Source organism: Elephas maximus, chromosome 13 (assembly GCF_024166365.1).
Source record: "Elephas maximus indicus isolate mEleMax1 chromosome 13, mEleMax1 primary haplotype, whole genome shotgun sequence".
Lineage (NCBI taxonomy): Eukaryota > Metazoa > Chordata > Mammalia > Proboscidea > Elephantidae > Elephas > Elephas maximus.
In genome coordinates, this window is record NC_064831.1 from 75,100,169 (window position 1) to 75,114,389 (window position 14,221).

The 14,221-nt window shown below is 38.8% G+C and overlaps 1 protein-coding gene across 4 annotated transcripts in view; it reads left to right on the forward strand.

The window, feature by feature from the left end:
• BLM (BLM RecQ like helicase) overlaps nucleotides 1-14,221 on the forward strand; it is a 106,896-nt gene that overhangs the window by 20,981 nt on the left and 71,694 nt on the right. For all 4 annotated transcript variants that reach the window (XM_049905604.1, XM_049905602.1, XM_049905606.1 and 1 more), the window contains 4 exons: nucleotides 2,185-2,286; nucleotides 8,181-8,884; nucleotides 10,284-10,443; nucleotides 13,443-13,570. In XM_049905604.1, the coding sequence (XP_049761561.1) occupies nucleotides 2,189-2,286; nucleotides 8,181-8,884; nucleotides 10,284-10,443; nucleotides 13,443-13,570 (1,090 nt within the window). In that variant the 5' untranslated portion in view covers nucleotides 2,185-2,188. The remainder of the gene's footprint in view (nucleotides 1-2,184; nucleotides 2,287-8,180; nucleotides 8,885-10,283; nucleotides 10,444-13,442; nucleotides 13,571-14,221) is intronic.

The window sequence follows — 14,221 nt, forward strand, 5'->3', positions numbered from 1 at the left end:
TTTATGTGACCCTTTCTATCTCTTGGGCTCATATTTACATTGTGTCTTTGGTGTTCTTCATTCTCCTTTGCTCCAGGTAAAACCCCATACACTTTAGCAGTTACCTTATCACTTCCCCCCATTGCCCACCTAGCCTGAGGCAACCGCTATTCTACTTTCTGTTTCTGTAGATTTATCTGTTCCTGGATATTTCATGTAAATGGAATCATACAGTATGTGGTCTTTTGTGACTGGCTTCTTCTACTTAGCGTATTTTCAAAAGTCAGCCATATTGTAGCATGTATCAATACTTCATTCCTTTTTATGGTTTAAAAATATTTCATTGTGTGGATATTCTACATTTTATGTGTTCATCAATTGATGGACATTTGGGTTGTTTCTATTTTTTTGCCTATTATGAATAATGCTGCTGTGTACACTCATGCATGTGTTTTTGTGTGGACATGTGTCTTCATTTCTCTTGGGTATACACCTACGAGTGTCCCTGCTGGACTGCCAGACTGTTTTCCAGAGTGGCCGCATTATTTACGTTCTCACCAGCAGTGTATGAGGGCGGCAGTTTCTTCACTTCCTCGCCATTGCTTGTTGTTGTCCATCTTTTTGATTATAGCCATCCTAGTGGGTATGCCCTGGTGGCGCAGTGGTTGAGAGCAACGACTCCTAACCAAAAAGTCAGTAGTTCAAATCCACCAGCCACTCCTTGGAAACTCTATGGGTCAGTTCTACCCTGTCCTATAGGGTCTCTGTGAGTTGGAATTGACTCTATGGCAAAGGGTTTGCTTTTTTTTTCTCGTTTTAGTGGGTGTGAGGTGGTTTTAGGCATCTTTTCATGCACTTATTGGCCATTTGTATGTCTTCTTTGCAGAAATGTCTATTCAGATCCTTTGCCCATTTTTTGATTGAGTGATTTGTCTTTTTATTACTGGGTAGCAATAATAAGTAAAAGTTATTTTATGTGTTCTGTTAAGTCCCTAATCATATATGTGATTTGCAAAAATTATCTCCTCTTGTGTCAGTTGTCTTCATTTTCGTGGTGGTGTCTTTTGAAGTCTTCTGTATCTATTTTTTCATTTGTTGCTTATGCTTTTGGTGTCATGTCTAAAAAATCATTGCCTGAGCCAAGGCAGTGAGCATTTACCCCTGTTTTCTTCAAGGAGTTTTATAGTTTTAAATGTTATGTTTAGGTCTTTAATCCATTTTGAGTTAATCTTTATTTATGGTATGAGGTAGGCATCTAACTTAATTCTTTTACATGTGGATATCCAGTTGTCCAAACACCGTTTATTAAAAACACTATTCTTCTCAGTCGGAATTGTTTTGGTGTCCTTGTCAAAAATCAGTTGACCGTAAATGGGAAGTTGAGGATTCTGTTCTGTTGATCTGTGTCTGTCCTTACGCCAGTACCACACTGTCTTGGTTATTGTAGCTTCGTGGTAGTTTTAAAATTGGGAAGTGTGAGTCCTCCTACTTTGTTCTTCTTTTTCAAGATTGACTCTTCTGGGCTGCTTGCATTTTTATAGGAATTTTAGGAATCAGCTTGTCAGTTTCTGGGGCAGGGATTTTGTGGCACCTAACAACAACAACAACCAGCTGTACGTTATCCTGGGCAGTAGCTCAGCAATATACATTTTGGTACGCAAAGGATATAAAATATGCTTGGAAAAAGCATTCTTTCACATTGAAACTAGATGATTATGAAGCATAGTGTCTTGCTGGTAAACCACTGCTCTCATTGGTGGCTCTGTTCCTTTTTTACTCAATTTTGCCCTTGGGCAGAAAACTTGGAATAAATTCATTTTTCTTTGGTCATTTTCTCCCATCTTCCTCCCTGTCCAGCTTCCAATTATCCTTCAAGCCCAGACCAGGTCTCATTTTTCTGCAAGCCCTTTCCTTAATAATCCATTTCCCACTGACTCCTTCCTTAATGTCTTTTGGGCTCATTTTGACTTTTGGGGGAAACCTGGTCATTTTGTTATTCAGGTGAGCCTTCAATTAACTAGCAGTTATATATTTCAAATGTCACCAGTTGTAAATTCACAATACCCTATTGACATAAAAATGTCTGTTATTACCCTGGGCACAATTGGGTCAATATCTGTTTGAATCATGTCTCCATTCCGCAATAAATATCGTGATTAATGCAAAGTACATAACTCCACTCATATTTTTTCCCACATTTTTTAGGATCATGGCTGCTGTTCCTCAAAATAATCTACAGGAGCAACTGGAGCGTCATTCAGCCAGAAAACTTAATGATAAATTAAGTCTTTCAAAACCAAAATCTTCGTAAGTAATTTGGGTGGTTTGCCATCATATAGGTACTAACACACTGTATCAAACAAAAGTCTGGTTTAACCTATTCATTGTACAGATGAAGAAATGAAGCTCAGAGGTTAAATGATTTTCCAACTTTGCAAATTAATGGCAGAGCATATTGTTGTAAGGTACCATCGAGTCACTTCCGACTCATAGCTACTGTATGTACAACAGAACAAAACACTGCTCAGTCCTGCACCATCCTCACAATTGTTGCTGTGTTTGAGCCCGTTGTTGCAATCACTGTGACAGCCCATCTTGTTGAGCATCTTCCTCTTTTTCATTGGCCCTCTACTTTACCAAGCATAATGTCCTTCTCTAGGGACTGGTCCCTCCTGATAACATGGCCAAAGCATGTGAGATGAAGTCTCACTATCCTTGATTCTGTGGAGCATACTGGCTGTACTTCTTCCAAGGCAGATTTGTTTGTTCTTCTGGCAGTCCTTGGTATATTCAATATTCTTTTCCGACACTGTAATTTAAAGGCATTAATTCTTCTTCGGTCTTCCTTATTCATTGTCTAGCTTTTGCATGCATTATGAGGCTATTGAAAAGACCATGGCTTGAGTCAGGCGCACCTTATTCCTGAAAGTGATGTCTTTGCTTTTTAACACTTTAAAGAGGTCTTTTGCAGCAGATTTGCCCAATGCGATATGTCATTTGATTTCTTGACTACTGCTTCCATGAGCACTGATTGTGGATCTAAGTAAAATTAAGTCCTTGACAACTTCAGTCTTCTCTGTTTATCACGATGTTGTTTATTAGTCCAGTTGTGAGGATTTTTGTTTTCTTTATCTTGAGTTGTAATCCATACTGAAGGCTGTGGTCTTTGATCTTCATTAGTAAGTGTTTCAAGTCCTCTGCACTTTCAGCAAGCAAGTTGTGTCATCTGCATATCACAGGTTGTTAATGAGTGCCGGCTAATAAATTGTTCAGCACCTTTGCACAGTGCTTGGCACATAATTGCTCAATAAATGTTTATTGAATGAATGAATAGTGAATCTTGTAAATCTGGGCAAATATATGTTTTTTAATATTTTAATATAATTCTATATCCTTTCCAAAATAGCTTATAAGGAAACTACATTTCTCCAGTTCTGCGCTCTCCAAGCTATCTTAAAACCCCTTCTCGTGGTATCTAATAATAATTTATGTTATTTGTTGTGTGTTTATGAGGTTCCTGACACTGTTCTGGGTACTTGACTTTAAAGTCTCCATTGATTTCATCTTAGTCATCAAGTGGTGCTATAACAGAGATACCACAAGTGAATAGCTTTAACAAAGAGAAATTAATTTTCTCACAGCCTAGTAGGCTGTTGTTGTTAGGTGCTGTCGAGTTGGTTCCGACTCATAGCTACCCTACGTACAACAATGAAACACTGCCCCATCCTGCGCCATCCTTACAATTGTTACGCTTGAGCCCGTAGTTGCAGCCACTGGGTCAGTCCATTTCGTTGAGGGTCTTCCTCTTTTCTGCTGACCCTGTGCTTTACGAAGCATGATGTCCTTCTCCAGGGACTGATCCCTTCTGACAACATGTCCAAAGTATGTAAGACGCAGTCTCGCCATCCTTGCTTCTGAGGAGCATTCTGGTTGTACTTCCTCCAAGACAGATTTGTTTGTTCTTTTGGCAGTCCATGGTATATTCAATATTCTTCGCCAACACCGCAATCCAAAGGCGTCAATTCTTCTTCTGTTTTCCTTATTCATTGTCTAGCTTTTGCATGCATATGACGCAATTGAAAATACCATGGCTTGGGTCAAGTTACCTTAGTCCTCAAGGTGATATCTTTGCTTTTTAACACTTTAAAGCGGTCCTTTGCAGCAGATTTACCCAATGCAATGCATCTTTTGATTTCTCAACTGCTGCTTCCATGGGTGTTGATTGTGGATCCAAGTAAAATGAAATCCTTGACAACTTCAGTCTTTTCTCCGTTTATCAGGATGTGGCTTATTGTTCCATTTGTGAGGATTTTTGTTTTTTTCATCTTGAGGTGTAATCCATACTGAAGGCTGTGGTGTTTGATCTTTGTTAGTAAGTGCTTCAAGTCCTCTTCACTTTCAGCAAGCAAGGTTGTGTCATCTGCATAAGGCAGGTTGTTAATGAGTCTTCCTCCAATCCTGATGCCCTGTTCTTCATATAGTCCAGCTTCTAGGGTTATTTGCTTAGCATACAGATTGAATAGGTATGGTGAAAGAATACAACCCTGACGCACGCCTTTCCTGACTTTAAACCAATCAGTATCCCCTTGTTCTGTTCGAACAACTGCCTCTTGATCTATGTACAGTTTCCTCATGAGCACGATTAAGTGTTCTGGAATTCCCATTCATCGCAGTGTTATCCAGAATTTGTTATGATCCCCACAGTTGAATGCCTTTGCATAGTCAATAAAACAAAGGTAAACATCCTTCTGGTATTCTCTGCTTTCAGCCAGGATCCCTCTGACATCAGCAGTGATATCCCTGGTTCCACATCCTCTTATGAAACTGGCCTGAATTTCTGGCAGTTCCCTGTCGATATACTGCTGCAGCTGTTTTTGAATGATCTTCAGCAAAATTTTGCTTGTGTTGTGGTATTAATGATATTGTTCTGTAATTTCCACATTCGGTTGGATCACCTTCTTTGTGAATAGGCGTAAATATGGATCTCTTCTAGTCAGTTGGCCAGGAAGCTGTCTTCCAAATTTCTTGGCATAGAAAAGTGGGCATTACCAGCACTGCATCCGCTTGTCAAAATGTCTCAATTGATATTCTGTCGATTCCAGGAGCCTTGTTTTTCACCAATGCCTTCAGTGTAGCTTGGGCCTCTTCCTTTAGTACCATAGGTTCTTGATTGTATGCTACCTCTTGAAATGGTTGAAAGTTGACTAACTCTTTTTGGTATAATGACTCTGTGTATCCTTTCCATCTTCTTTTGATGCTTCCTGCGTTGTTTAATGTTTTCCCCATAGAATCCTTCACTATTGCAACCCGAGGCTTGAATTTTTTCTTCTGTTCTTTCAGCTGGAGAAACGTGGAGCGTGTTCTTCCCTTTTGGTTTTCTCTCTCTAGCTCTTTGCACATGTCATTATAATACTTTATCTTCTGGAGCCACCCTTTGAAATCTTCTGTTCAGTTCTTTTACTTCATCGTTTCTTCCTTTTGCTTTAGCTGCTTGACATTCAAGAGCAAGTTTTAGAGTCTCCTCTGACATCCATCTTGGTCTTTTCTTTCTTTCCTGTCTTTTTAATGACCTCTTGCTTTCTTCATATATGATGTCCTTGGTGTCGTCATTCACAACTCGTCTGGTTCAACGCATCAAACCTATTCTTGAGATGGTGTCTAAATTCAGGTGGGATATATTCAAGGTCATATTTTGGCTCTCGTGGACTTACTCTGATTTTCTTCAGTTTCAACTTGAACTTGCATACGAGCAATTGATGGTCTGTTCCACGGTCGGCCCCTGGCCGTGTTCTGACTGATGATATTGAGCTTTTCCATTGTCTCCACAGATGTAGTGGATTTGATTCCTGTGTATTCCATCTGGTGAGGTCCATGTGTATAGTTGCTGTTTATGTTGGTGAAAAAAGGTATTTGCAATGAAGAAGTCATTGGTCTTACAAAATTCTGTCATTCGGTTCTGGCATTGTTTCTATCACCAAGGCCATGTTTTCCAGCTACTGATTCTTCTTCTTTGTTTCCAACTTTCGCATTCCAATCACCAGTAATTATCAATGCATTCTGATTGCATTTTTGGTCAATTTCAGACGGCAGAAGCTGATAAAAATCTTCAGTTTCTTTGTCTTTGGCCTTAGTGGTTGGTGGGTAAATTTAAGTAATAGTTGTATTAACTGGTCTTCTTTGTAGGCATATGGGTATTATCCTATCACTGGTAGTGTTGTACTTCAGGGTAGATTTTCTAGTAGGCTAGAAGTCCAAAGTCAGGGCGTCATTTCCAGGGGAAGGCTTTTTCTCTTTGCCAGATCTGGAGGAATGTCCTTGTCATCAATCTTGCCCGGACTAGGAGCTTCTCCATGCAGGAACCCAGGGTCCAAAGGACACGCTCTGTTCCTGGCACTGCTTTCTTGGTTGTTATGAGGCCCTTCCCTCTCTATTTGCTTCCCTTTCCTTTTACCTCTTCTAAGATAAAAGGTGGTACAGGCCACACCCCAGGGAAACTCCCTTTACATTGGATCAGGGATGTGACCTTAGTAAGGGTGTCACAATCTCACTCTAACCTTTTTTAACATTAAATTACAACCACAAAATGGGAGGACAACCATATAATACTGAGAATCATGGCCTTACCAAGTTGACACATTTTGGGGGATACAATTCAATTCATGACGTTCTTCATGTCATTGAACTCAGCAGATATCCAAGACTGTTATCTCTTTTACTTGTCTTTCGGGTCTTAGTTTAGCTAGCAACTTCTACCTCTTTTTTCCCATAAAACTTTTATCAGAGTAGCAACATGTAGTCACATTTGAATATCTTTTCTTTTTCATTTATGCTGCCCCCTTCCTCTGAAGAAAGTATTAATTAAAGACTACCAGTCTGAGAATGGCTCCCTGTAAAAAAGCGCTTGGCTGCTAACCGAAAGGTTGGAGGTTTGAGCCCACCCAGAGGCATCTTGGAAGAAAGGCCTGGCAATCTACCTTTTTTTTAAAGCTAAGAATTTGTATTTATTGACACTGTAGTAAATGCTTTATATACATGAAAGCCCAGAACAAGATGATACAAATGTATATGCCATTTAAAAAAATTAATAACATGGTCATATCTCTGGAAGTTATTTAGGATACTGATCTCACCTTTTCCCGTTACTTTTTTTTTTTTTATAATTTTTATTGTGCTTTAGTGAAAGGTCACAAATCAAGTCAGTCTCTCACACAAAAAACCTTGCTACACACTCCCAATTACTCTCCCCCTAATGAGACAGCCCTCTCTCTCCCTCCACTCTCTTTTCATGTCCATTTCACCAGCTTCTAACCACCTCCACCCTCTCATCTCCCCTCCAGACTGGAGTTGCCAATATAGTCTCAAGTGTCCATCTGATCCAAAAAAATCCTCATCAGCATCTCTCTCCAACACATTGTCCAGTCCAATCCATTCTGAAGAGTTGGCTTCGGGAATGGTTCCTGTCCTGGGCCAGCAGGAGGTCTGGCGGCCATGACCACCGGGGTCCTTCTAGTCTCAGTCAGACCATTAAGTCTGGTCTTATGAGAATTTGGGATCTGCATCCCACTGCTCTCCTGCTACCTCAGGGGTTCTCTGTTGTGTTCCCTGTCATGGCAGTCATTGGTTGTAGCCGGGTACCATCTAATTCTTCTGGTCTCAGGATGATGTAGTCACTGGTTCATGTGGCCCTTTCTGTCTCTTAGGCTTGTAATCATCTTTTGTCCTTGATGTTCTTCATTCTCCTTTAATCCAGGTGGGTTGAGACCAATTGATGCATCTTAGATGGCTGCTTGCTAGTGTTTAAGACCCCAGACACCACTCTTCAAAGTGGGATGCAGAATGTTTTCTTAATAGATTTTATTATCTGGCAATCTACTTTTGAAAAATCAGCCCTTGAAAACCCTGTGGAGCACAGTTCTACTCTGACGCACTTGAGTTCACCATGAGTTGGAATCATCTCGACAACAACTGTTTTTTTACCAACCTGAGCAAGTAGTGGAAATGGCCTGGATACTCTCAAAACTGAATAATTAGCCTGTGAATAGGAAGGATCAGAGCATTATTTAAGTTACCTTATATGTTTTAATAATCAGAGAGGGATATGGCTTCTTTGCTCATTTAATTAAAATTTTATAGAATTGGTGTGTTTGTTAAAATAATCTAATTCAAAAAAATCTAATTCAATTTTTTCAACTATTTTTCAGAGGTTTCACTTTTAAAAAGAAAACATCTTCTGATAACGATGTGTCTATAACTAGTGTGTCGGTAGCTAAAAAACCCGTGTTAAGTGATAAAGATGCTGGTGTTGCGGCGGCCGTCTCCTTCAGTGAGCCTTTACCCCACACCTCAAGTCGCCAGACAAGGCTCCATGACTTCTTGCAGAATGCTCCGGCAGATCAGGAAATCACAAGAGGTGGTTCAAAACCACTGTCGCCAGATTTGTTGCAGACTCCAGGGGAAGTTTCATGTACTGCCCGAAACACACCAGCTGTCAGGGAATCCCATGATGTTACTTTCAAGAAATTAAAATTCAGTTCTTCAACAGCTTCCTTAATTACCATCAACGATTGGGATGATATGGATGACTTTGATATTTCTGGGAATTCAGAAGCATTTGTTACACCACTTAGAACTCACAGCGTAAGAATAAGCACTGCTCAGAAATCAAAAAAGGGAAAGAGAAACTTTTTAAAATCCCAGCTTCATAAAGCAGATGTGGTAAAGGTTGACTTGACTTCTTCCTCCGCCGAAAGCGAGCAAGTGGACTTAACTAAGGAACAGCAGAATGACTCAGAATGGTTAAGTGGTGGCGTGGTTTGCATTGAGGATGACCCCATTTCCAAACGTCTTGTAGATGAAGAGACTCAGGAAAGTGACCCTTTAAAAACTCATTTGGGAGATGAAAAAGGTAAAAATTACTTTATCTTCATTTCAATATGTTGGTTGTATTTATTTATTGAAAGCTAGGCATTGGGGACACTAGTGAACATGATAACAGCTTTTGTCCTTAAGGATCTTACAATCTATAGAGGTACTTAGTGAACAGTCTGTTGGCCACATTCTTGGAGCAGGAGGTACTAATGGAATGGAAGGTTTTATTCTGTGGTGGTTTTTCTATTATTACCAAAGAGACTGCTATGATTTTACACACAAAGAGAATAAGGGGTTAACCATAGGGGTTAAAATGCTTTGTTAAAGATCTATGGTTGGTTAGTGGTAGAATTGTGAAGTAAAACTAAGCCTTTTGATGAGAGTTTCTTTATGGCTTGCGTGCTATTAAAGTATTATAAATTACCTTCAAATTATATTCTGAATAGGTCTTATAGTTATTAGATGTCCAAAACTTAATAGCTGAGATTAGCCATATGTGGAAGTCACCTACCTTATGAAATAATCTATAAATATGAGATTAAAAATTTTAAATACCTGAATCCCATCAAGGTTGCTATTGGATCAGAGAGAACTGAAAAGTGATTGAGAGTAAGCAGAACTAGTCTGAGCAATTGTGTTGCTGTTTTTGAAAAGAAAGTTTAGTAAAAAGTAAAACCAAAACCCATTGCTATCAAGTCAATTTCGACTCATAGCAACCCTATATGACAGGGTAGAACTGCCCTGTAGTTTCCAAAGCTATAAATCTTTACGGAAGCAGACTGCCACGTCTTTCTCCAGCCGAGCAGCTGGTGGGTTCGAACCGCCGACCTTTTTGGTTACCGGTCAAGTCCTTTAACCACTGTGCCACCTACCAGAGAGCAACAATTTGGCATTGAGTTTTCCAGTATAGTCTAAGAGAGAGACACTGAATCTGTTAAACGTAAATAGCTAGGAAGCCTTTGTGGTACAGCTAGTTTATCTGTACACATAGCAATGTTTATGCAATTATCAGGCTTATTTACTGCACTTTAAACCCGATGGGTCACAGTGGTCCAATCCCATGGTGCACAGGGTCACCAAGAGCCAGGGGCTGACTAGACAGCAGCTAACAACAACAGTCTTTATCGAAATATGAGTGAAAAATAGTAAAATGAAAATACAGATACTAAATATGGGTTTCATAACTTAACTGGAGATAATCGTGAAGACCTTTAAGCAAATCTTTGGCCTCAATCCAGCATTCATTAGATTTAACCCATTTGACTCAATAATCTTTGTAAAGAAGAAAGCCAGCATCAATGTGTGAAAAGAGAGGACTTGTATACAAAGTGGTCTCATTTATGACTTGCCCAAAGCGCTCACTCTTAAGTGCTTACTCCCTGTTCTATCTCTTTAATTATTAAAATAATTTATGTTCATCACCTGTTTTACTTTAGGTAATAGTGAAAAGAAGAAGAGTTTGCAAGACACTGAATTATACTCAGTTGAGAAATCTCCTCGTGTGGATCTTGATGAGGATGATTATGATAGAGATTTTGTGCCACCTTCTCCAGAAGAAATTATTTCTTCCACTTCTTCCTCTTTAAAATGCTTTAGGTAAAATAGATAATTAATGAACATTATTGTGTGTTTCTGGGATAGCCGAAATAATTTAGCTATGTTACATAGTATCATTTCTCTGTGTTTGGTGCTTCTGCACAGTTTATTTTAATACCCAAATGAAAGCATAAAAACAAATCCCCATTTATTCCTTTTATTTAATTGGTAGAATTTAAAACATATAAAGTCCAGTTATGATTAATTACATGGGACCTCCAATTTTATGCAGTTGATTTTGACATAAGGCATATATTCCTAAAGATATTTCCAAACTCTTGAATATGAAAAGACACAAAGCTAACCCATTATTTGAAAAGTGAGTTAGTAAATAATGTCTTTTTTTTTTTTTTTAATCCTACAGGATAGAATTGTCCATTGTATTTGTTACTTACTGAATTTTAGTAAATTGTTGATGTGATTATGGTTAATTGGTATATTATGTTGTGGTTAATTGGTACTATTATGGGAAAAATAGGTACTCCATATAGCCAATCAATAGCTCAAATGACTAATTTTCATTATCACCCCCCCACCCCAATTTAAATTGAAGTTTTCTTGAGTTTTGGTGTATATCATATGCTATTAACCAATATTTTAATGAGAACAAATCCCTGTAGTTAGTACATCACTTTATTTAGGGGAGGAAGAAGGAAACGGGGGTGTTTGTGTACATTACCTAGTTTCTCTTGGTTTGTATTTTAATGCTGTGTTGAGATATTTGAAGAGACAGGAAGGGTTGAAGCATGAGTACTATTTGATGACAAAACTAAGAACTATAAGAGCCTCCCTCTCCTCTTTTCCAATAGAAAGTCAGGTGGAATTGTAGAAAATTAGAACTGAGCAAGAGTTCATGTAAAGTCTTGATTCTGGGTTAGTGTTCTCATTAAACAGGGAGAGCATCTGAGGCCCAGGGAGGAGCAGGGTGCATTGCCCAGGATGGCACAAGTGATGGCAAATGGACTGGGACTGGTGTAGTGCTTTCTCCTGTGCCACAAAAATGTGTAGTGTACAAATAACATTGTAGCCACACTTACGGGATTCTCAGCAGAGACCGGAGCCCTGGTGGCACAGTGGTTAAGTGATATGGCTGTTAACCAAAAGATTGGCAGTTCAAATCTACCAGCCACTCCTTGGAAACCCGATGGGGCAGTTCTACTCTGTCCTCTAGGGTCACTATGGGTCGAACTCAACTCAACAGCAACAGGTTTGGTTGTTTTCTTTTTTTAGGTAAAATAAAATTAAAGTTGTTTTCTTTTTTTAGGTAGAGACCAGAAATCCTTATTCAGTCCCACAATTCCAACAAGTCATTTTACTTTGTTCAAGTTTGGTTTTGACCCTTCATGTGTGTATGACTTTTTGCATTGTTGTAATCAACATGTAGCTAGAGTTTTTACATTCTGCTTCATTTCTCCTAACATTATTTTTAAGGGCAGTTTCCATATTGCTACATAGTCTTTATTTTTATTCCTTTTAATGGCTACATGGTTTATTGAGTTGTCATACCATAATTAACCTAGACCTGCAGAAATTGGAAAATGATTATTTACAAGATAGATTCAATATATTTTCCATTGCAGCCCAGTATACGTATTTGTATATAATTGAAACTGATAAAAAAAAATTTCATGAATAATACTCTTAACTATGCAGTGCACTCTTAAATTTTCTGTTCAGTTTTCTTTTTTTTAAAATGCTGACCTCTAAGTTAATTTCAGAGGTGGCATGGGCAGACAGTACATAACAGAAAAGAGAGACAGTTTTCGTAGCTTCTCTATCCCAAACCCCTTTAGCTGGCCTTCATAGTTTCCTATCTTCTGGCCCCAAATTACTACTTTTTCAGCTCTCTCTCCAATTAGGCCCTTTCAGTAACCCTAAGCTCCAGTGAGCCTAATTAGCCAAACCAACAATCTGGATATTATAAGGCTATGTCTTCAATTATATGTGTTATCATTTTTTAAATGATATAAAACAATTCATCACGTTTTGATTTAGTTAGAATATTGCAGTGCAAAATTGTGCTTGATTACAGTTGATTCCTGGATATCAGGCAAATAGAATTGTTGTCTTTATCTCTGTTTCATAGTCTTTCACTTTTTCCATACCCGTTATTCAAGGTTTACTCAAATCCTACCCCCTCGGTGAAGCTTTTCTTATCTTAAGCACTACGAAGTGTTTCTTCTCTTTGAATTTCCACAGTACCTGCCTTTTAACACTTAATTAGTACCAATTTATTTTGTTACTTCTTAAGTATTTTTATATCTAATCAGACTGACAGTATTTCTATATATTAATATATTTGTGAGGAGCCCTGTTGGCGAAGTGGTTAAGAGCTCAGGCTGCTAACCAAAAAAGTTGGCAGTTCGAACCCACCAGCCCCTCCTTGGGAACCGATGGGGCAGTTCTGCTCTATCCTATAGGGTCACAATGAGTTGAAATCAACTCGATGGCACATAGCAGCAGTATATTTGTGACTAATATATATAAGTTAATTATAGATATACATACACAGATATGCATATATACACACTGGCATAGTGTCATAATAAGAGAATTCCAGATAAAGTGCTTTGAGATCCTGGAAGAGAGATGTTAATAACCACCTCCTGGAGGAATAAGAGAAGTAAAACTTGGGCTAGGCCTAAAGGAACAGATGTCATTTGGGTAAGAAGAGATCGTAATGACAGGCAGAAGCAAATCCCTAAAATAGGCACTACAGGGCTTATATGAAGAATGTAAGCCATACGGTTTGACTGGAGCCTGCGGTTATTGAAAGGGCATAATTAGAGACAAAATTAAAATGGTCTTTTAGAACCAGAAGATGGAAGACTTCGAGGGCTAGCTGAAGAGGTTTTGGAATAGAGGTGATATGAAAACATGGCTCTCTTTTCTGTTATATATTGTCTGGCCAGTTGTGGAAAAATACTAGGGGGATGAAAATTACATATTTATTTGGTCTAGCCCATGTTATGATTGGCTTTACTTTTTTTTGTTTGTAGTATGGTAAAAGACCTTGACACCTCTGACAGAAAGAAGGATGTTCTTAGCACATCTGAGGACCTTTTATCAAAACCTGAGAAAATGACTGCGCAGCAGCCTAATCAAGAAACCAGCACAGACTGTGACGGTACAAAAAGTATTTTAGGCATAGCACATATTTCAACTACTTACTTTTTGAAAACAAAGTAAAACTGTATTCTCACCCTGTGGCTATATTGTATAAAATGGCAAATTTATAGTTCTTTTGTTCTACTATCATACAATGATCCCTCTTCATTAGTTAGCCAGCATTTGCTTGAACACCTCAGGGATCGTAAACTCATAGTCTCACAATGTAGTTCAGTCCCCATTTCAGAAACGCTGCTTGTTAGAAAATGATTTCTCATAGTAAGCCGAACTTACCTCCCTGTAACTTTGACCCTTGTGTGGTAAATCTTAAGCTCCTAGAAGTCTTTTTTTTTTTTTTCCAGGCTGAACATTAAATCATTTAACTTGTCTTTATAGATAATGAAGGGGAGGCCTGGTGGCGCAGTGGTTAAGGCACTTAGCTGTTAACCAGAAGGTCGGTGGTTTGAACCCACCAGCCGCTCTGCAGGAGAAAGATATGGCAGTCTGCTTCTGTAACTATTGGGCAGTTAATAGCTATGGGCAGTTCTCCTCCGTTCTGCAGGGTCGCTATGAGTCAGAATCAATTTGGCAGCAATGGTTTTGGGTTTTTTTGGGTTGTAGATAATGATTTCTAGATCTTTCGGCCTCCTAGTAGTTCTCCCTTGTCTGG